Below are 24,536 nucleotides of genomic sequence, written 5' to 3'. Positions count from 1 at the left end.
TAACTAATAGGTGATTTTTCAATTAGCTGATTTTCCATAAACTGACTCCATGGATGACTTTTCTTTCCCCAAAACTAATTGGACACTATAGCCATACAACAAAAATTATAAGGATTCCTTTGCATTAGATAATAAAATATTACACCAAGTTGCATTCATTTTAAAGAAAGAGATTATACCCTTAAAAGCTACAGTATGCATTTCACAAAAATAATTTTGCTAGGTTTCACATTAAAAAAAAAAAAAAATACATGATTCATAATTACATTTTCTGGTTGTGAAACATTAGTAGATTATGTTCATAGTTAATGTGATGAACAACACCTGCTAGAACACCTGTGTGAACTTGTGTGAAACTGACTTGATACCTCATACCAGATGCCACTTGTCTCGATATTTTGTTATGTAATGCAATAAAATTCGTACATTTTAATTGTTCAGTTGTGTTAAAATACATTTTGGGGCCATTTTATGTTATTCAGATGTAAAATCAGTGGAACAAATTGAAAGGAGAAAGAGAGCGAAAGAGAAAGAGAAGGTGACTGAGAGAACAACCTCAAAGAAAACAAAAACAAAAAAACAAAGGTGGGCTGAGGAGGAAGAAGATGCAGAGAAGAGGCTAGGTAATCAGAAAGGAGAGGGGTTGCTAGATAAAGAGGGAAAAAACGGAGGGCTATGTATATTTAAATATAAGAACTTATGTAACTCTCCACACGCTACCATGGAGACTCTTTGGTGTGAAGTTGTGGTGTGCAGTTCAGTTTCCTTCTACTACATAGAAATATACTGCCTCTTTTCTCAAATTGGTGTTTGTCTAAAAAGTCTCTTTAGAGATATATGTTTAATTGTTTGTTGTTATTGGCCTTATTTTCTTGTCTGAAATTCTCTCACGCTCTGAAATGCACAGAACGCCCTCTCATGCTTGCACTCCTGTCAACTCTCTGTGAGTGTTATTTCTGGATGTAGCTATGCTCATTAATAACCATAATTTCCACTATATAGTCATTATATTTGTGTTAATCATTTGCTTTATTATAGTGCATTTTTCATAAGCTATAGGACTGAAAAGTTGAATGGTTAAATAAAAAGGGAGCCCCAAGGCTCCTTGTTAGGTCCGATTATTCTTTATTCTGGGTTCAAGCTGTAAACAGTGGGCATCCAGAGACTCAGTAATGCTGTGGAACGTATTTCTAAAACATGTCTGAACAAAGCATGGTGAAGTCAAAGACAGATCCACAGCAGGATTGAGAGCAAAAGATCCACCCTGAGCTTTTTCTCTAAGTGTTGCCTGTTTAAAGAATGTAAATATTACCAGAAACACTTGTGGTTCCTCAATGAGATGTCTTATACTATTACTGAATATAGTTGCTGTAACTGTTTTTTTCTTTTTTTTTTTTTCTTTTTTCCTTAAGTAATCCAGAACTGGTGTAAGTACAATACCAAGGAGGTCTTTAATACCTGGAGAAAGCCAAATTTAATGAAATATACAAGTATATATACATATATACAGAATATACAGTATATATTGTATATGCATTAATTTCTTCATTATTGCATTGCTGTGCAATTGTTTGATGGGAAAGTGTGTTTGTCTATGCTGAAAGATATAAAAGTGCTGACCCATACACACACAGAAGACCATTTTTAACTGAAGCTGTTAAGGAAAGGGCTGATTAGGCAGAGAGTTATACCATTATTAAACTGTTAACACACACTACATTCCATTACTTATACACATCCCAGGTGTGTGTATGTATTTATTCAAGAATTTTTTTTTTTCAGTATGTCATTAAATATTGAATCCACTGGATCTGAGATCAAAAAGCTGAACTTCGTACATGCAGTGTGTGTGCGGGTGTGTGAAGCTTTCCTTTGATTGTGCAGTTGAATGTCATTAACACTCACTACGCTTGGAACACATTTACCACCGTTTTCCTCTGGGCTAAAGGCCACTTCAGAAACAATTTTATCTCCCCAGTGAGAGTATGAGAAAAGGAGGGGGAGAGAAAGAAAGAAAGAGAGTGTGAGAGAGAGAGAGATTTTTCGCTAGAACTGCCTTTGTACAATATACAGGAAGACAAAAGAAAATGGAAAATTCAGATAAAATGAGAGCCTCAGGGGAAAAGTGTGTGTGTGTGTGTGTGTCCAGGTATTCCCTACGTTGTAGGGACCAAATGTCCCCACAAGGATAGTAAAACTTGAAATTTCTGACACTGTGGGGACAATCAGTTGGTCCCCATGAGGAAAACGGCTTATAAATCATACTAAATTATGTTTTTTAAAATTAAAAAATGCAGAAAGTTTTCTGTGAGGGTTAGATTTAGGGGTAGGGTTAGGGGATTGAATATAAAGTTTGTACAGTATAAAAACCATTATTTCTATGGAGAGTCCTCATAAAATATGAAAACCCAACGCGTGTGTGTGTGTGTGTGTGTGTGTGTGTTATAACACAATAGCATACTCAAGCCATATCGTCAGTCTGAAGGATCATTAAGGAGATGATGATTTAGGGAGAATGAAGGGTTGCCAGGTATATAACTGTGTCCTTGGGAACATTCTTTATGGGTGTGTGTGTGCTCCTCTATTGTGGTTAAGCTCTGATCAGATTACAAAGTGGAGGACTGTAAAACTATTCTCATATATTCACCTGCAATGAACTGTGATTCAAGGGTTTCCTCTTCAAATTAACAACAAAAATGGAGGAGTCATTTTTAAACATTAATACACAGAGATGGAAAGAGACAGTGTGTACATACTATGTCAGTAGCTGTGATTGTCCTTTGCGAGACTGAGTGCAGACAGATTTTTATGGCTGTAATAACACAACACTCTAATTGTGCCTATACACACTCATGCTCACATTTGATTGTGCTCTGTGTAATACAACATGTGTGGAGATTCACTTTGGTCTTCCTTATGAGCACCCTGACCACTGGACTTTATTGACCAGATAAACTTTAAGCTGTCTATAAGGAGTGCACTTGTACATTCATAAATACACACTCATGATTCTTTTTTCTTTAATTTGACTTTTGTTGTTTTTATACAGTATATGCTATTTGATACATATATAATGTCTTATCCCCTAACCCTGTCCCTCAACCTAATCCTCACACAAGCTTTTTGCATTTTTAAATTTTCATTAAAACACTATATAATATGTTTGACAAATGTACAGTACATCATGTTGGCAGGACCTCACAATGCAGGTGATTACATGTTTTACTGGTCCCCACAATGAAGTCACACAATTGTTTACTTGACTATCTCTGACTATCTATGAGGACTTTTTGTTGTTTTTACAGTATATAAAGCTAATTATAAATACTACAGAATGGACAAACCCAACCATACCGCTAAAAGAAAACTCCAAAACGACATCCTCAAATTAAGCCAAGCAGAATTTTATGACTGAGATTGTTATTGACAAAACTAAATTACTAAATTTTTTGAAGAAAGTTTGAATAGTGCTTGCCATGGCAAAACTTGCTGCCACAATGTCCCACCAAGGGCCTCAGAACACTGTGACAAGTCAAAAGAGTCCACCCCCATGTCTCTATGATGTTCTGGTGCCAAGATAATGCTGGGGCCCCTAGGACCCCCTGGGGCCAACAAAAAGCCTTTTGTATATGTCAAAAAGTGTCATAAGAGTGCATCCATATATGTCTATGATATTCTGGAGCTGAGTTATTGCAGTTTTTGAGTTATTGTTACATGAAATGCTTCAGTACACTGTCCCGAGTCAAAAGAATCCACCCCAATGTCTGTAGAATGTATGGTGCCGAGAGATGATGTTTTGGGTGGTTGATATGGCATTACTTGGTGGCTGCCAGGGTGTTGTTGGTGGTAACTTGCTAGGGTGTCACTAAACTTGCCTTACTGCCCCAAGTGAGAAAAGGTCACCCCATGTCTCTACAATGTTCTGGAGCAGATATATGGCATTTTGGGTGGTTGCTAGGATGTCACTAAACTTGCCTTACTGCGCAATGTGAAAAGAGGCCATCCCCATATCTCTTTATTTCTTTTTCAGAAATACGAGTACTCTGGTCTCTTTTTAATTTTATTAATTTTTTGCCCACTTGTCAAATATCATACAAGTCAAAGTTTTGGCGGAAGAAGAAGAATTGGGTTAGGGATTTTGCAAAATCCCTAAACGAAGATCATAGAAATAGTAATAGTGGTGCTTTGCTAAACAAGCAATACTAATTGTGGTTCGAAACAGCTACTGAACGCTAACCTGAGCCTCTGGAAAACTTCGAGAAAAATGCTAGCTAGATGCTCATCTCTGTAACCATGCTAAAAAAAATCATTGACTTTATGACATGATAAAATTTCAGTCTCTTTATTTTTTTTTTTTTAATGCCAATCACTGTTTTAAATGACTGATTTATTTTATTATGAATCTCAGGTGCTTTATTATTATTTCTGTTGGCAGTGGAAAATAAGTTCAGTCTAATATTAATTTGTCTGCCAACTCAGGAGAATAAAGAAAGAATAAACGCAATGAGGAATTGGCAGAAAATATAAATCATTTGTGCCATCCTCATTTTCCTAAACTGTATGCATGTGCCTTTGGGTGTGTGCAACTCACCCTTCCAGCAAACACAGCTAACAAGATTATCATGTGGACACACCTACTGGCCATAAATGACTCTCAGATCCTTTTCTTTTTGTGTGTGCTCCTCCCATGCAGGTGGATGGCTCAAAATGCAACCTGATACAACAAAGCCCTCCTACCACAAAGAATCACCACCTCTGTAGTAGTGCTACAACCATCTTCACCATATCTACCATTAAGCAATGAGTGATCAGGAAGAGTCGGGTGCCATGGCAATGCCCATTTGTGGTGCCACAGGGGGCACTCCCACCTCCCCTCCTCCAGACCTATGTCACATATGTGGACAGCGCCATCTACAGGAGGAGAACCATGAATACACCTATAAGGAAGAGGTAGACGATGACCTCATGTGCCACATCTGCCTTCAGCCATTAATCCGACCCCTGGACACACCCTGCGGACACACCTACTGTCAAGAGTGTCTGACAAACTTCCTGCTAGAGAGTGACTTCTGCCCTGTGGACCGCACCCCACTGATGCTGCAGACCTGCCGTAAGTCCAGTCTGCTGGTCCACAAACTGCTGGACAAACTGAAGGTGTCCTGCCCATTTACAGAGCACTGCACTGAAGAGCTTTCCCGTGGAGAACTAGAGGGACACATCAGGAGCAGGTGACAAAATCACTCTCAGAGCCGTCTTTGATGTGATATTAGTGAGCTTAACAATTGAGCTTCTGTTAATGACATTTGGGCTGGTCATAAACAGATTTAGAGGATGACAGCTTGAGACGCACAATGTGATTTAGCCAAGTAGAACATATTTCTGGACCAGCCTCCTATGTTGGTCCTTGAACAACATTCCCTGCTGAAAAGGTCACCTTTGGCCAGTATGAGTGCTGGTTTGGTGCAGGTTTAGTGGGTGGACAAGTATCACCATGCAATATTTTACGACCAGCAATACTTTGCTGCCGAAGGTGGTCACCAAGGATATCTTGCTGGTTCAGGTAGTTAAGAAACCTAGTGTGGACACCAGCACACTAGCATCCCATGCTGGTGTTCAGAATCCACAACAGAATATATGCTGGTGACCAGCAATTTTCAGCAGCGTTGCTATCCAACAATTATACCCCTAACTGAACCTTAACCCATGCCTGCAATCAGAGGAAAATGATAAGTTGAATAAATTTTGTTCAAACCCCTATCCCCATCAACCAAATCTTAAAAATGTATTGGTTTATAGGAATGTTGCTTCCGGGACCAACAAGAATGTTTATCCAGATCACACTACGCAGCTTGCAACACAATACTGTAATTGTTGCCAGAGGACTGTAATAGAGTCACCAGGTCTGTGGTTTTTAAGAAGGTTTTACAGTCAAAAATCAATTGATTTGTTTTGAATCACATTTTCAGTAAATAGCCATCTGTAAACCCTGCTAAAAAGACCAACATAGCTGGTGACCAGCAAACTGAATGTTGCATTTTGGATGCTGGTGTGGTTGTTTCCCCACCATGCTTTTGAAAGGTGCTGTAAATGATTTTTTATGAAATTGCATCATCCCTATTACCTGTCAGATATCACTGAAATAGGTGCCATGAAATATCACATCTGTCTCTGTAACAGCACTAGGCTAGGTAAACAGCGCGGTAAAAGATGTCTGCAGGCTGGGGTCAGATCCTTTGTTAAGCAAAAGGAAACTTTCTGCCTGTCAATCATTGTATGCTTGCAGGGCATTCCATATACATATGCTCGTATAAGTGTTGATACAGTGTCCTGCTCCCGTGAAATACTCAGGGTTCCACAGCTAAATACTCAGGGGTACCCATCGCCCTCCATCTGCTCCAACTCAACGGTCTCTTTTGTGTCTGTGGGCATGCACGTGTCTTTAAAGTGCCGGGTCTGGTGGATGTTCAACTATGGCTAAAACTGCTTACAGCACCTTTAACTCGATTAACCAGCTAGATTAGCCAGCTCTATAATAAAAGGCATGCTGGTTGACCAGCCTCACCAGCTAAGTCTTGTTTGTAAACCTCGTGACTATGCTGGTCCACCAGCTAGACCAGCAACAAACCAGCATCAACCAGACTGGACCAGCATGTTTTGGGGGAACATGATGGTTTGGTACAGGAAAGTTTAAGGTTTTTAATTTTATAAGCAAGTTTGATTTGTCTGCTTGCACAGAAATTGTTTAAAATGACTCCTGTGCTGATGAATTGAATTCAGACTTCAGTATCTCATCGGCATTCATAAGACAATGTTGATTCATTGTCATTCATAGAAGACTCTTGTCAGTGATTCTCCACAATAGAAGACATGTGTCAAGCACATTTCCACCTGTGTGCACTTGTTTGTTTATTTCAGAATATTCTTTGTTCTCTGCTCCTCAGAGGTAGAAACCTCAAAGTGACCTCTATTTAACAGATTAAGATATCTTCCACCTCAGTGCCTTTAGGGACTATATGCTAACTAATGCTTTTCATTGGAACGCTCTCTCACTCTCTCCATTTTCAGGATGGTAGAGTCTCTCTCGTTACTGTGGACTGTGTCTGAGTCATTAGCACACCATAGGCCTGAGGGCCTCAGTTGAAATTAATTGCATTTTGTTACTTACGTTAATGGAAAGTTTCCCTCTCATTTAAAATTCCACTTACGGAAACATAATCAACTTGCCCTTTTCTCAACCAAAAAAAAAAAAAACACACACACACACACAAAAAAAAACAAAAAACACTCACTCCTTTCCATTCTATTCCTCCTCTCCCCTCCCACATCCCTTCTTTCTCCTTTTAAAGCTGGGCTCTTGGGTTGTCAGTTAATCTTTCTTTGTCTTTCTTTTCTGCTTCCTTCTTTCTCATTTGTGGTTTGGAAGCTGGTGGTAATAGTTGGTCCAGGACTTTAAAGTGGGATATCATTCAGAATGGGACGGGACTTAAGAAGAACCAGCACTTATGAGGACCAGCCAAACACTCTCTCTATGTAAGAATTACCTTACTTGCCTTTATATATATATATATATATATATATATATATATATATATATATATATATATATATATATGCTGTTGGCTCATGTTATCTGGCTTTTTACTGCTTACAGAATGCCACTTGAATTCATGCATATAAATTCCATAACTGAAGAGCGTCTTTCAGTGCCAGCTGCTACTGTGTTTGTCACAGCATTTGTGGTCATGTAATGTTAAAGCGTGAGGCTTCCTTCACACTGGTGACTTATAACAGTGTGGTGAGAGGATATGGTGTGTTTAGTAGGCTTTTGATGGCTGCTTGTGGATGCTTTGATGTTTTTTGTAGTTCTGAGTGTTATTTGTGTTGAAGCTGTTTGTGACTTTGAGTTTTGTACAATATCTAGAGGTTTGTGTCTTGCTTGTTGTCTCTGCCAGCTTACGTTTGTGTTTGCAATTAAGCATGTCTAAATGCACGCTGTCTGCTTGTGTCTGCATGTCTTTGGTGGTGCATGAACTTTCCTGGAATCATGGTTTTAATCAGGGTGGAGAGGAGAATGTTCTGCCTCAGGCTGTCCTTGGGCTCTCTTACAAGTACATGCAGCATTGATGGTGCCACATTCTTTACTCTCGTCAGATCATATTGTTTGATTGAAATGCTGTAAAATTTGGGGACCTATGAACTCAACCATTTTTGTTTGATTATGAGACTGATTTATTATCTGTTTAGAGAATGATTGAAAGATATGGTTGGAACTATAATAATTCTGTAATTGGACAGCAGAGTGTGGTTGCTAAAGTAGATACTCCTTACCAAGCAACCAAATTGTGAGACAAGACTATCTATCTATCTATCTATCCTACTAATCAACTAATCCATCCATCCATCCATCCAACTGACCATCCACCATCCATCCATCCATCCATCCATCCCACCAACCAACTCACCATCCATCCATCTGTTCAGTCAACTGGCCATCCATCCAATCAACCAACTCAACATACTTTCATCCATCCATCCCATCAACCAACTGGCCATCCATCCATCCATCCATCTGACCAAGCAACTCACCATCCATCCATCTGTTCAATCAACTGGCATTCCATCATCCATCCATCCATCCATCCATCTATCTATCTATCTGTCTATCTATCTATCTATCTAACCAACTCCATTCATCCATCCATCCCATCAACCAATTGACCATCCATCCATCCATCCATCTGACCAAGCAACTCACCATCCATCCATCTGTTCAATCAACTGGCATTCCATCCATCCATCCATCCATCCATCCATCCATCCATTCCATCAACCAACTGACCCTCAATCCATCCATCCATCCATCCATCCCACCAACCAACTCACCATCCATCCATCTGTTCAATCAATCATCTATCTATCTATCTATCTATCTATCTATCTATCTATCTATCTATCTATCTATCTATCTATCTATCTATCAACTAATCCATCTGTCCCATCAACCAACTGACCATCCACCATCCATCCATCCATCCATCCCACCAACCAACTCACCATCCATCCATCTGTTCAGTCAACTGGCCATCCATCCAATCAACCAACTCAACATACTTTCATCCATCCATCCCATCAACCAACTGGCCATCCATCCATCCATCCATCTGACCAAGCAACTCACCATCCATCCATCTGTTCAATCAACTGGCATTCCATCATCCATCCATCCATCCATCCATCTATCTATCTATCTGTCTATCTATCTATCTATCTAACCAACTCCATTCATCCATCCATCCCATCAACCAATTGACCATCCATCCATCCATCCATCCATCTGACCAAGCAACTCACCATCCATCCATCTGTTCAATCAACTGGCATTCCATCATCCATCCATCCATCCATCCATCTATCTATCTATCTGTCTATCTATCTATCTATCTAACCAACTCCATTCATCCATCCATCCCATCAACCAATTGACCATCCATCCATCCATCCATCCATCTGACCAAGCAACTCACCATCCATCCATCTGTTCAATCAACTGGCATTCCATCCATCCATCATCCATCCATCCATTCCATCAACCAACTGACCCTCAATCCATCCATCCATCCATCCATTCCACCAACCAACTCACCATCCATCCATCTGTTCAATCAATCATCTATCTATCTATCTATCTATCTATCTATCTATCTATCTATCTATCTATCTATCTATCTATCAACTAATCCATCTGTCCCATCAACCAACTCACCATCCATTCATCCATCCATCCCATCAACCAACTGTCCATCCATCCATCCATCCATCCATCCCACCAACCAACTCACCATTCATCCATCTGTTTAATCAACTGGCGTTCCATCCATCCATCCATCCATCCATCTATCTATCTATCTATCTATCTATCTATCTATCTATCTATCTATCTATCTAATCAACTAATCCATCTATCCATCCATCCATCCATCACTTGCACACCCCTCTTCATGGCTGAATGAACTGTTAATCTGGAGGGGGTGGTCATTGCCACATGCTCTACCATTGAGGCATAAGAACAATGATAGATGGACCACCCAAGCCTATATCTCCCCCTCTCTCCCATCCCCGATGGTTTGCCCCAGCTCTCTCTCTCTTTCTGTAGAGCATGCTGCAGTATAAGTTAGAGGCTGTGTTGCTGTACTCACATATACTCTCTCTCTATCTCTCTCTCTCTCTCTCACATTCACAGCAGTGTGTGTGCTCATGAGCGTAAATCCTCTTACTCTTGGATGATGCCCAGGACAGATTAGACGGCGACGCAACCATTTTATCTGACCAGTGTGCCAGAAAATGCTGCTCTATGTCTCCTCTTCTTCCTCTACCTCACCACTCTCTTTTCTTCTCTACCTTGGCTGCCATCACTCCAGTGCACCTGCCTCCTCATCTTCTTGAGTCTTTCTTCATCCTGCACTCTGCTCTCCTCCACTGGCAACGCTCCCAGTCCTACCTCTCTACTCTCTCTCTGCTGCTGGTGTTCTCACTGTCTATTGATGAGATGACCGGGCTAAAAGCCTGAGGGAGGCAAGAACAAAAAGACAACAAAAGAAAGGAAAGTGGAGGGACAGAGGAACAAGAAGAAGAAGAAGAATAGATTCTTTACATGAAGATAAGGGGGGGGTCGGTACAGTCGTAAAAGTGGATGAGAAAGGGACAGAGAGGAAGAGTGATAGGTTGAACTGCACTCAGCCCAGAGAAAGCGAGAGAAAGCCAAAGAAAGAGAGAGGGAACAGTGGGAGCCCTGGAGAGAGGGGGTCATGAAGGCTCTGCTACTGTTGGTTCTGCCCTGGCTAAGTCCAGCAAACTACACTGACAATGTGGGCAACCTGCACATCCTCTACTCCGAACTGTGAGTAACACACACATCAGCTCACCGCAGTGTGTGTGTGTGTGTGTGTGTGTGTGTGTGTGTGGGTGGGTGGGTGGGTGGGTGGGTGGATTTGTTTGGTTTACAAACTGGTTACAAACTGGTAATTACAAGGGTGTTATGCTATAAATGTGGATTATGAGGACATTTCTAGTGTCCCCATTATTCAAATTGCTTTAAAAAACATACTAAACAATGTTTTTTTGAAAATGTAAAAATGCATAAAGTTTTTTGTGAGGGTTAGGTTAAGGGGTAGGGTTAGGGGATAGAATCTATAGTTCGTACAATATAAAAATCATTATGTCTATGGAGAGTCCTCATAAGGATAGCTGTACCAACATGTTTCTGTGTGTGTGCATGTGTGTGTGTGTGTGTGTGTGTGTGTGTGTGTGTGTGTGAGAGAGAGAGAGAGAGAGAGAGAGAGAGAGGCCATACATCATTATCAATGACCTGCATAAATCCCATTTTCTTAATCTCTGTCTCATCTTTTTATCTAAAAAGATACATGCATTTGTGCATGCATGCCTCTGTTTGTACATGCATAACTGTATTCATTTGTATGTTTTAATTGTCTAGAAGGTTCTAAATATATTATCGATGTCTAGTGTGTTGTTTTGGAAGGAAAGATGCTTGCCCTGGTTCTTTGTAGTGGTTGTGCAACTTTAGACAGTGGTTAGGTGGTTAGGGTTGTGTTATGTAGGTTTTGTTTTGATGCGACCAAGCAGTGAGGGAGACTGCAACATGACTAAGATGACCTAGTGTGTCTCTGTGTGTGCACAGGTGTGTTTTTGCAGTAAATAGGAAAAACTGGATTTTAAAAGTGTAATAAAAATGTTCTGGGTGTTTTTATTATCACATACTGTATACATATGTTGCTATGGAATTTTCTTTTTCACTGCACACATACTGCACACTCATTAATTTGCAAAAAGGACTGAATGTACAGAAAGACACACACACACACAGCTTTATTGCCACTAGCCACGCCATTCAGAAAATCCAAGCACAGTAACTCAAACATGCACTGCATATTTGACAACAGCACATCCAATTGATCTTAGAGCTTCACGCTACAATATTCAATCACAGGATTCTCTTTGAAAGAGTAATATACACACATACATTGCAATAAACACATTGCAATTCTCACATACTTTATTGTGCATTGCACTATTTAGAAAAGCCTTCTGCATTCACTGTGAAGGTGCTGCGGTTGTGTGTTTGGGTGAAAGCTGGTTATATTGATCCTGAGTTGTTGGCTGGAATGCAATTGTGCCCTGTAAGTGTGAGTGTATGAAAGCCTGAGAATAGTACAAAAGACTACATTACAAATCCCCTCTCCTTTAGAGTCTAGACAATACACACACAGCACAAACACACACATATTGGTGTATACAGAACTGAACATAAAGGAAATAAGAGAGGGTTGGAGAGGAAAAGGACAGTGAGGTGTTTTCAGAGCAAAAAATTAGGGATGAATGGTGAGGAGACAGGGAAAGAGAAGGTAATTTCCTGGACCATCTGTCCATGCATTTGTTTGGCTGTGATCTCAGTGGATGAGGACTTTCACCTCTTTCGCCTCCTGTGTATGTGGGTCACCGTGTGAGCTGTGTTGTGTGATTTATGTCCATGTGTTTGTGTATCTGGGTGCCATCGGTTGCTATGCCATCTCGGATGCATTAAAAAAGGGAAAAGAAATGGAATGGATAGGAAATATGCGGTGTGTAGTCTGTTTTTTGTTTGGTTTGCAGAAGAACGGAAGCATGGTTATTCATCTTCGTCCTATTTAATGACAGAAACCTATTCTCATTTCTTCCTCACACTCACAGGCTCTTTTTTTTTTCGGCCAGTTGTCTGTTGCTTTGCCAGAATGTCTCTCTTCATTTTTTTTTTTATATCATTATCTATTCTCTGTCTCTGTCTCTCTGTTACTAGCAGTTGTCTTACTTGTTTTCTGTAGTGCTTGGTTGAACATTCACTCATCGATAAAAGTATCTTACTACACTGACCCTATAATCAATTAAACACAAAAGCAAAAACACACTTTATTTTTCAATCATAGCAAGGACTTTCCATTGACTTTGATTAATTTAAAATTTTCTATTAAATCTAATGACATTTCTTAACCTTAACCCTGTCTAACTTTGCCCCTAAATTTTACTCTAAACTTGCAAAACCTTTTTGCATTTTTACATTTTCATTTTCACAGACACTATTTAGTATGTTTATTAAACTCTTAGGAACTGTTAGCTGGTCTGCACAATGTAGGTGAATTTAGGTTTTACTATCACACACACACACACACACACACACACACACACACACACACACACACACACATATGGGTTCTCTCTCTGTGCTTGAGTGTGTAGGCTCTGAAAAGTTTAGTTTCCATTCTGCCAGCACCGATATCCTAAATGTTTGATCTTTGCTGAGGCTGTGCTTTCTCCCTTTGACTGCACAAACACACACACACACACTCACACACACACACACACACACACACACCTGGAGTTGGACACACTTGGTTCGACGCCCTTTGACTTGATTAGCTCTACCAGTCGACACCTCAATCTGTCTAAGACCCAGTTTACACCTAGTATTACAGTTTTTCTCAGTCGTTTTGGCTAATTTTTTTAAACAGTCTTAACATTCTCTAAACTGTAAGTGCAATTGTCACAACTGTTTTATGGGACATCACAACTCTATTGCATGTCTGCAAAATGTAGTAACTTACCCAAAACATTTCATTCATGCTTCAAAACCTAGTTATTGTGTCAGTACATTGACCAATGCCACCAAAATGAAAAGATATTTTTTGTCATCATGTGAGCCGTAATGGTCAATATGATTAGATATTTTTTCACCGTGGCAGTCAACCCTGGAAATGTTTGTTATATACAAATTTAATTTTTGTTCTACTTTTTTTGTTGACACTAACTTCTTACTTATACAAGAATATCAGTTTTGTGTAGCTGAATGGTATTATCACACTGAGCTTTTTAGAGACCGATTTCAACAGTAGGTAAAAGTTTACTGGGAAAATTCAATACTGTACAGTACACAGAAAAATGATATGCAAATTTGTATGTATTTTTGTAGCAATGTGTTACATGTAAATAGAAAATTCACATTTGCATGTCCATTTTTACACATTTCTTACATGTAAAGCCATATATAGTAAACAGAAAATTGACACAAAATGACATCCATGCAAAAAAAACAAAAAACAAAAAACAAAAAACCTGCAACAATGAAAAAACCTGCAGTAGTTCTGTAAAAAAACAATAAATTCTCTTTTACCAGTAAGGTGGGACTTCCTTTCTACATCCATTGACTGTTGGGCACTAGAGCTCCTTGGTTGGGCGTTCCAATCTCTCCCATTCATTTTAATAGAGGTGGCCCCTCTCTCATAAATAAATAGTCTCTGCTTAAATGCGTATCCTGTGACAACTTGAGCTCAGATTTTGTGGGGAGGGTCTATGATATTATGACAACATGCATCAATCACTATGTTATTGTGTTAATGCATGATATTAAAGCACAACAATGTCACAGAAGACAAAGAAAGCAAAAAAAAAAAAAAAAAACAGTGCACAGTTTCCCCCAGATACATCTGAAATTTAATCTTTGCACAAACGCAACATTTCATAAGATCTTGTAGCTCTTCGGGGTTCCTGTAGCTCAAATGGTCATGGGTTTGATTCCCAGGGAATGCACAAAACTGATAAAAAATGTATACCTAGAATGCACTGTAATTCACTTTGGATAAAAGCATATGCCAAATGCATAAATGTATATATATATATATATATATATATATATATATATATATATATATATATATATATATATATATATAGATGACATTGATTTAACCACTGGAGTTTGATGGATTACATTTATGCTGACTTGTTTTGCATTTTGAAGCTTCAAAGGCCTGGCCACATTTTTGGGTGAACTAACCCTTTAAAGGAGCTTCAGAAGTTCATGCTTCTCAATTGTGTCCCTGCATGCTTTTTAAAATTTTCCAATAAGATGGTTATTTCCTTTTAAAGCTGCTCATAAACGGCAAAATTTTAACTCTTGTTTTAGCTCAGTGGTTGCACAGGTGAGGGGTCACACTTCACTGCCGTCTGGGACTCATTCAGGTCAGATAACCGTTAACACATAAAATATGATATGGTCATATGCGTTTTTGACTACCTTTGTATGTGGTTTCTGTGATCCGATCATAAAACTTTTTAGACCCTGTTTACACCTGTATTTAGCGCTGACCCCATGTAAATGGATTACCCGAAATGCATCTTAATGCCAGGTGCAAACAGGGTCTAAAAAATACAATCTTCCCTTTCTTTCTCTCTCTCTCTCTCTCTCTCTCTCTCTCTCTCTCTCTCTCTCTCTCTCACTCTTTTTCTGTCTATATATATATATATTTATCTCTCGATTATTGCCGTTCTCTCATATGCTTTCAGATGGTTAATTAGACTTTAAATTAAACACTAATCCCCTCTTTGCACTGTTGCAGATGTTCTGTATGTGTTCTCAGAGGCAAAATACCTGATGAATATTAGGCTATTGCTAACACTGCAGGCAATTTAAATATAGCCAACCTCTCACTCTCTTCCTATCTGATAATATGTGCTGCTGTCTCCCTTCGAAAGTGTTTTGGTTTCAAATGCTTTTATGCAATGATGTGTTGATGTATCTTGTGCATTACAAGAGTGTACAGGTATGGGGAGATGTGCCTTTATGTGTTTGAGTACTGTTGGATAGGTCTGTACATGCTTTATCAGGTGGTATGTGAGGAAAATACACTGATACACCATTTCCAAAGGCAAGGTTAAGCACTATTAAACTCTATTAAACATTTCACACTGACTTTTTAGCCATTTAAAGGAGTGTGATGAACCTCTGATATCATGAATGCTCTGTTAAGTTACCCACCTCAAACAGAAAGTGTGAAAGTGTTTAGATTAGTACTTTAGAGGTAGGACATCACACTTCTTAAGGGCTCGTCTCAAAGTTATGAGTTCTCATGCCCCTTTTCACCATCAATATGCCGGTGCTGATTCTGGAGCAAAATGGCAAACTAGCCGCAAACTTGCCACACATTTTCAGCAAACTGATGAAAATTAATTAAATTAATCAGTGGTGAATTTGCAGCAAGGTTGCAGCAAATTTGCAATGAACTCTCGATTTTTGTAAGGGTGGTATCCAATCTGGAACCACTGATGTACAGGACAATGTCTGCACCAAGTAAAGTTTTCAGGGCAACAACAACTCAGTCTGGCATGACTAACACAAATCAAAACTAGATTGCACAAAACTACATCACTCCCTTTACAATCAACAAATCTGATTACAATGGAAACAGCCAATGCAACGTTGCGACATTCTAATTTATGCATTTATGAATTTATTTACAAATATATGTGTGAATTGATTGTTAGGAGGTTAAAATATGTTCTCAAAAATCATAAGACTTGTAAACAAAGACCTTGATGTGGAATGTTTATTTGTTGGCATGTCATGTTGGAACAGTCATTTACAGTACTGACTTGTTTTGAAAATGAAGGCCAGCTTGTTGAATTCTTTGTGCTCTGACTCATGTGAATTTGAATGAGAGAGGCTGGAAGGCTGATTGCTGTCAGTGCTAGATGATCATGATTATGATTTGCTTACTTCTATCAGGTTCATATTCTGTTTAAGCAGGGAAAAATCATTGACTGGGGGTGGGAGATGGTATCAGATTCTGTACTTGCATTTGTGTGTGTTTGTGTGCAGAGGATGCCTCTGGTAAGACATCAGCATGTCGTCATCAGGGTGACACATACATAGTGAGAAAAAGGGCCATTGCTGGGGGCCCACGTGTTGCCGTACTGACCTTATTTTCATGAATAATGAGCTGATGACAGATGAACATGCACGTAAGTGGTTTGTCCTGCGGCATCCACTGGCTCATTCAGTGTCCACATAACCCATCTACTCATCTATGCCAAGGTACATAAAAACAACACGCTGCACAGAGAGAAGCAAAGAATTGTGCATTGTAAAGAACTATATTCACTGAAATTGACGTTACACTGGTATGTACTGTAACTTTATTGTCACTGGAAGTTAAAAAAAATGCAACCTTCATGTTGTTCCAAACTCGTATGGCTTAATTTTTTCTGTGGAACACAAAAATAATTCTCTATATATTATCTAGGCTGCTCTTTTCCATACAATAAAAGTGTATGGTGACACAGCTGCCGAGCAAGATTTTCAGTGAAGAACGACATAAATTTTAGTCTGTTCCTCATACAAAGGTATCATATGGCTTTAGAAGACTCTGAATACAGTGCGTGAGTCACATGGATAACTTTTATGATGCTTTCTGGAGCTTGACAGAAACTGGTACCCATCCACTTTCATTGTATGGAAGAGAGCAGAATGAACATTCCCTAAAACTTCTCCTTTTGTGTTCCATGCAATAAAGAAAGCCATATGGGTTGTAATGACACAAGGTAACTAAGTGATGACAGAATGTTAATTGTCGGGCAAATTAACCCTTTACAATTAGCTCTCACATGCACATACACTTTTAACTGGTGCAAGACTGCAAAATCAAAGCCATTTTTAGCAAATGAAAATAATGACCTATATGTGACGGCCATATTCTGCTCTGCAGAGTTAAATTCTGCCTCTGAGCACTTTCCCTAGAGAGCAAGAGTTCAACAGATTGTTGTACGTTAACTGTCTGTTCTGCGGTCGCTCTGCAGTTGTTTTGCATCCTTCTCATCAAGTTAATAATGATGAGGAGCAGGGAGAGCAAAAACTGTGTTGCTAATTCGACAGTTTAGTTGCATCTGAGACAGAGAGTTGGCAGTGTCCTTTTTCCTGCTCAGCACCTGAGCTCAGGACCGGATCTGCACCTGGGATGTGTGCTCGGAATGAGACAGGAAGTGAAATGTGTTTTTCTTTCCTGCATGGTCAGGAAATACATATGCTGTGTCCAAATTAACATACTTTTTGAGGATGTAGTTTGATGTATAGTTTACGGTGCCTTGAAGTGCTATCGAAATCATAAATACAAGTTTACTACTTGGAAGCTGCAAATGAACACCTCTTCAAGTCGTACTTAAGACTGGGAAACTCTGAGACAATTTTGATATCTGATTTTCTGAATTGGGAGGAGACATAAACTTTCAACGTGGCAGAGGACAGTACGGTTTCTGTAAGATTATTTTTTTCTTTTCAAAATGCACCATATCACTTGCCTTTTAAGTCTAATACATTTACGTATTAAAGTAAGCAGGTGTGTAGTATAAATACATTCCTGGATATACTACACTGACCATGTTGGCATTGTCCTTTGACCCGTATGTTATTCGACCTGTGACGTAACAACAATGACTGCAAAAACAATTAAAATTTAACCACGAGGAACAACTATCTTGGTACCTATAGTGCACATACACTTGAAAAGAGCTGCCTGCTTTACAGTTCTCCATCTTTTTTATTTTTGCAACTTTTCGAATCTGATGGCTCCTTGGCTCATTTTGCTTAATGGAATAGCTATGTTTCCACAGTGCAGAATCTCCGCAAATGCAGTATGTCATCTTGGTATTGCTCGCCTACTGTATCATTATACTGAGTATAGACAAATCCCATTATTTACAAAAATTTCAGCACATGCGCAGTATGTGGTGGCTGAAAGCCGGTAGACTGTTGTGTTAGATTTGACACATTAGACGATTAAACTAAAGTATGATACAAAATCATCATAAAAACAGACATATTCTTTGCTATACAATTATTATAATGATAAGAGTTAATAACAAACATTTAATAATATTCACTATAAATGTTTGCAGCAAAGCCGTGACTTGAAATGATCTCCTCAGTCCAGTCAGCACTGTTGATGGCTTAAAGCCACAGCCATCTACGAGAGCCCTCTAAATCATTTTTCAACAACGGAATCCGAATAAAGTTTACTGCTTGCGCACAGTTTTTGCCACCATTTTTATTCCATGAGTGATGTAAGCAGTGATATTGCTAAAGGATTGGTCTATAGGAACCAAGTTAAGAGTATAGGGTTGTAGCTCTCTAATGACCAAATTGTGAATAGAAGTGGCACTGTTGGATGGTGTCACTTGTCCGATATAGTTTTTCAATAAGGGAATTTTTGGTTAAAGTGTCACTTACTTTTTGTTCCTGAAAATTTCATTTACTTCATATGGATTATTGGGGCATCATATTGACTTTTTTCATACTGTGTAGCAGGGAAGTAAGCATGGACATAGGGGGTGATGTTCAGGAAAAAGATTATGGGATATGGGATATGAAACTCATCCCACAACACACAGCAAAAATACACACGCAAAAAACTAATGTGCGCTATAGTGTAACAGGCAATGCCCGATGCCTTGTCGTCACCGTGGCACACTCTGAAAAGGACAGCATATGAGAAGATATCTTGAAAACTGGGCCAAGCAGAGCTGCTCAGTTTAGCTAAAGTGTGAATAAACAGGAGATTGCAAGTCACACGGAGACACACACACATAAACCAAGTGACCCGCAGCTTTAAAGCATCTTTTGCACTCTTCGAGTAGATAGGCTATGTATATTTTAAACCCGCACTTAAGCACACACTCATTCACCAGCATACAAGTGCACACAACCACACACACTTCACACACATCCTCTGGGGAACAAAGGCATCTATAATTTACTTTAACCATTGAGGTTTCTGTACTGTCCTTGGCTAGTTGTGACTAAATTTGTGCATGCAAAGAGCACACTCTCACCTCTTTCCACAGTAAGCAAAAAGCATTATGTCAAATGAGTAGGATGTCCAAGTCATAGTCTAAAGAACATAAGACACAATGCCAAAATGGTGGATGTAATACAGTGATTCTCGACCTTTTTTGACCCAAAGGCCCAAACTGTCCAAGACAGTACTCAGTCTACTATGTATTGACAAAAAAAGTTTGATTGTGAATTGTGAAAACAAAAAACAAAAAACAAAAACAATTCTCTCAGTAGTGCATATGACAAATAAGATAACAGTTTATCTTTTCTAGGCCTAATTGTGATATAAATTAAATAATGTTTAAATAAATACCATTTTAAATAATTTTAAATCATCTTGCGGCTCACTTAGAAGTATTTCAGCACTGATTTATGACTGTATGTATGCTACACACCTGTATGCAGTATCTACAGAGCGCACTTCATTAATTGTCAAGAAGTATTTTCTTCTTGAATTCAGTACATACTCTGAAAGTACAGGAATTCGGATGCACTCTTAGTCTAAAAAAAAATTTCCCCCATGAAATGCATGCTTTGTGCACACCAGAGACCAGATCAGGTGAATCTAACGACTCAGACTGAGCACAGGTCTCTATGTTAACTGCTCATAGGAAAACACATTCCAGTACTATCTCCTCCTGCTGCCTTACACACATTAGAGATCGTGAGGAATAAAGTCAATGCGGTCGCTCAGGTGGTGGTGGGGTGGGGGGCAGGGTTGTAGAGGGATGAACATAAATCTGCTGCTGTCTTCATCCTGCTGTTCTAATCAGAGAGAAGAAGAGAGAGATATGGGAGGGTTAGGGAGGAGTGAAAAAAGGTCTAGAAAGAAGGTATAGACAGGAGGAGAAGGGGAGACACCACAGCAGATAAACAAACAAAGAGAGATCACGTGAGATAGGGAGGTCTGCTAACTGTCCTTGCAGACTGCGGGTGTGACATCATTGGTTGGCTGAGTGGGTCACATGATACAGTTTTATAGGACATGGGGAGAAGGAACCTGTTCACAGTGTCAATGTATGTGTTGGTGTGTATATCGGTGTGTTTAGTACCCAACAAGTGATGTCAGCATTCACATGGGAGGGCTAAAAGTTTTTTTTTCCAATGCCTACATGTTTTTTTTGTTGCACTGTACTGGTCTTACTCTATCTTCCTTCTTTTGTTAATGTATTATCTTTCATTTTTGTTTGAATCATGTGTCTCTATTTATGTCTATGTTGCACACTCAGGGATGCAATAATATGTCTAATTAACAATAACTTGTTAAAGGAATAGTTCACCCAAAACACAAACAAAGATTTTTATAAGAATATCTCAGCTCTGTTGGTCCATGCAACGCAAGTGGATGGTGACCAGAACTATGAGTCTCCAGAAAGTACAAAGGCAGCATAAAGGTCAAGTCAATTCAGTCAAATGTATTTGTACAGCACTTTTCACAACAGGCATTGATTCAAAGCAGCTGTACATGAAATTATGGTATAACAGAAAATGAATGAATATAATGCCAACATTAGTTATTTATGTTTAGAACTATTAATGGTTAAAATGACTAAACTTAGTAAGGGTTGTGGGTCAATGGTTAAAGAAAATGATTTTGTATGAACTATAAGTTTTAGTGTTAAAGTCCTTGAAGTAATCCCGAATTAACTGAGGAAATACACGTAGATGCATTGTCCTTTGATTTTGGCTGATGAAGGCTTTTGTTAGTGGTTAATTCATTTTCTATGTAGTAATTTTTTTTAATTATTATTATTATTTTTTAAAGAGAGTGTTGTCTATCCTTTGACCAAGTTGATATAGGTAACATTCAGTGAGGAGCATCACAGACCGAATAGAAGCTTGTGGCAGGTAATTTTGGTGAATTCCATCCTGAGCCCATGCTTCAGACAGAGGCTCATGAAGAATACCATGTCTTTGAGTTTGCTTCAATTCATCCTCTGTCAAGTCTGTCTTAGTAGACTGAAGTGAAGTATGGCTGGCACATGCTGCAGTTGGTCATCATCTCTCAGTGACACAGTGGGAGTCGGACAAAAGGCAGGATCAGAGATGGATCTGGCAGGCTCTGGTAACCTCGGGATATAATCACGAGGTTTAGACAGGGAAAGAAATAGAATAAAATTAGCGTAGATGCCATTCACTTTAAAGCAGGGTTAAAAAATAAGAGAAGTGTTTTCGGTTCCGGCAGACCTAACTATAGCAGCATAACTGTGAATTGAGGGATAAAAATTAGGTGTGTGCCTGGCTGAATAGGTTAGTCTTTAGTCTACACTTAAACTGAGAGAGTGTGTCTGAGTTCCGAACACAGTTTGGAAGACTGTTCCATAGTTTAGGAGCCAAATATGAAAAAGATCTCCCTCCTTTTGTGGATTTTGATATTCTCTGTATTGTTAACAGGCCGGAGTTTTGCATTTGTAGTGAGTGTGATGGATAGCGTGATAGAAGGTCACTTAAGTGCTTTGGAGCTAAACCATTCAAAGATTTGTAAGTAATTAACAGAATTTTAAAATTAATACAAAACTTAACAGGTAGCCAATGTAACGCCGATAAAATGGGGCTGATATGATCAAATTTCTTGGTTTTAGTTAGCACTCTGGCTACTGCATTTTGAACCAAATGAAGTTTATTTATTAAACCTGCAGGACATCCACTTAGTAATGCATTACAATAATCTAGTCTTGAGTTCATGAATGCATGAATTAGTTTTTCGGCATCAGAACAGATAGCATGTGTCATAACTCGGCAGATCTACAAATATTAGGTTAGACATCAAATATAACACCTACATTTTTGGTTGACATTACAGTACATCCATCAAGAGTCAGATTATATTTTAGGGTCTTATTTTTTTAGGTTTTTGTTCCAATAATTAGTACTTCTGAACTGTAGAAGGAAATTTCTAGCCATCAACTTTCTGATATAACTTATACACTGTTAATTTGGAAAATTGTGAAATTTCATCGGGTTTCGAAGAATTATAAGGTTGGGTATTGTCGGCACAACAGTGAAAACTAATTCCATGGTTCCTGATAATGTCTCCCAGAGGGAGCATATATAGGGAGAAAAGCAGAGGGCCTAAAACTGATCCCTGTGGCACTCCATACTTAACTTTAATTTGATCTGACAGTTCCTCATTTACACAGACAAAGTGGTAGCGGTCAGAAAGATAGGACCTAAACCATGCTAATGCAAGTCCACTAATGCCAACATAATTCTCCAGCCTATTCAAGAGAATGTTGTGATCTATCATGTCAAAGGCAGCACTAAAATCTAAGAGCACTAGAAGAGAAATGCAGCCACGATCAGATGATAAGAGCAAGTCATTTGTAACTCTGATAAGTGCAGTCTCTGTACTATGATGGGGCCTAAATTCTGACTGAAATTCTTCATATATACCATTTCTCTGTAAAAAATTAACATAGTTGGGAGGACACTACCTTTCCCGTTTTTTTTTTTTTTTTTTTTTTTTTTTGGCATAAATGGGAGATTTGAAATCGGTCTATAATTCTCCAGGATCAATCTGTGGTTTCTAGATAAGCGGTTTGCTAGTTTCACTTGCACATCTACATACACCATTCTGTTATATGTCCTATTATTTGTATGTCTGTTTATATTCTTACCTTGTTTTATATTCTGTGTCTCACTGTAATGTCCTGTGTGCACTTTTTTCTCCTATGACCAAAAAAAAAATAAAAAATTATTGTGTATGTGAGTACACTTGGCAGTAAAGCTCATTCTGATTGTGATTCTGATAACTGCCAGTTTAAAGTTTCTTGGGACATGCCCTAAGGAATGAGGAATTAATAATATTATTAATTAATATTAAACTAATAATTAATAATATGTGAATGGAGAGTGAGATCAGGAGATGAGAATGGTAAGGATCATCACCTGGAAATGATTATCTCTAACAGCTGTTTGTCATTGCTGTGAGAGTTAGAGACGGATTTAAGAGTGGCCAGACGCCAGTGAGGAGAGAGAGAGCTACCACGCACCCACAGAGACTAAAGTGTTTAAAGAAGGGAAGTTTTCTGTTAAAAATAAAATACCTTTTTGTGTTGGAACTTGCCGACTCCCGCTTTCCAGTCTAAGATTTATTCCTAACCAATTTAGCCACAGTACTGAATAAACATCTAGAATTGTTGTGGTTATTTTCTATGATTTTCCTCAAATATGTAGACCTGGCAGTTTTAGAGCCTGTCTGTAGTTAGAGACACTATCCTTTTATGCACCGCAAAATACCTCTCATTTTGTATTCTTCCAATTACACTCCATTTTCTGAGTATTGAGACAAATCTGGAAGATTATTAGTGAAGCTATCTTTAGTAGTTGAAAGAATAGTTCTACCTGAACGATAACATTGTGTAGATTGAGTGACCTTTGCTAAGCGCAGCATACAAGAGATGAGGTAATGATCTGAGCTATCATCGCTCTGCAGCAGAATTTCTATATTATCAACATCAATTCCATATGACAAAATTAGATCTAGCCTATGATTTTTGGAGATGGGTTGGACCTGTCATATTTTGTCTAACCCCAACAGAGTTGAGAATATCGATAAATGCTAATCCCAGTGTAAAATTTTGTTATCTATGTGGATGTTGAAGTCACCAATCTCTATCCACAGCAACTACTAGATCTGACAGAAAATCAGAAAATTCTCAAAGGAATTCAGAATATGGCCCTGGGGGTCTATATACTATTGCAAGAACAAAAGATTAAAAGATGTTTTTAGTTATATCTGACGATGTCACATTAATCATTATCAGTTCAAAAGAATTAAACTTATATCCAGACCTTTGAGTAACACAAAATATCACTGTAAATT

The 24,536-nt window shown here is 38.7% G+C and overlaps 1 protein-coding gene across 5 annotated transcripts in view; it reads left to right on the top strand.

The window, feature by feature from the left end:
* LOC127416222 (E3 ubiquitin-protein ligase LNX-like) overlaps window positions 1-24,536 on the top strand; it is a 60,460-nt gene that overhangs the window by 835 nt on the left and 35,089 nt on the right. For 2 of the 5 annotated variants that reach the window (XM_051655449.1, XM_051655448.1), the window contains exon 2: window positions 4,694-5,228. In XM_051655449.1, the coding sequence (XP_051511409.1) occupies window positions 4,801-5,228 (428 nt within the window). In that variant the 5' untranslated portion in view covers window positions 4,694-4,800. Of the gene's footprint in view, window positions 1-4,693; window positions 5,229-7,392; window positions 7,531-9,814; window positions 10,898-24,536 lie in introns of those variants that run through there. The other 3 variants (XM_051655452.1, XM_051655451.1, XM_051655450.1) reach the window with 3 other exon arrangements.

The sequence above is a fragment of the Myxocyprinus asiaticus genome, chromosome 25, assembly GCF_019703515.2.
Source record: "Myxocyprinus asiaticus isolate MX2 ecotype Aquarium Trade chromosome 25, UBuf_Myxa_2, whole genome shotgun sequence".
Taxonomy (NCBI): domain Eukaryota; kingdom Metazoa; phylum Chordata; class Actinopteri; order Cypriniformes; family Catostomidae; genus Myxocyprinus; species Myxocyprinus asiaticus.
This window is presented reverse-complemented; position numbering and strand designations above follow the sequence as displayed.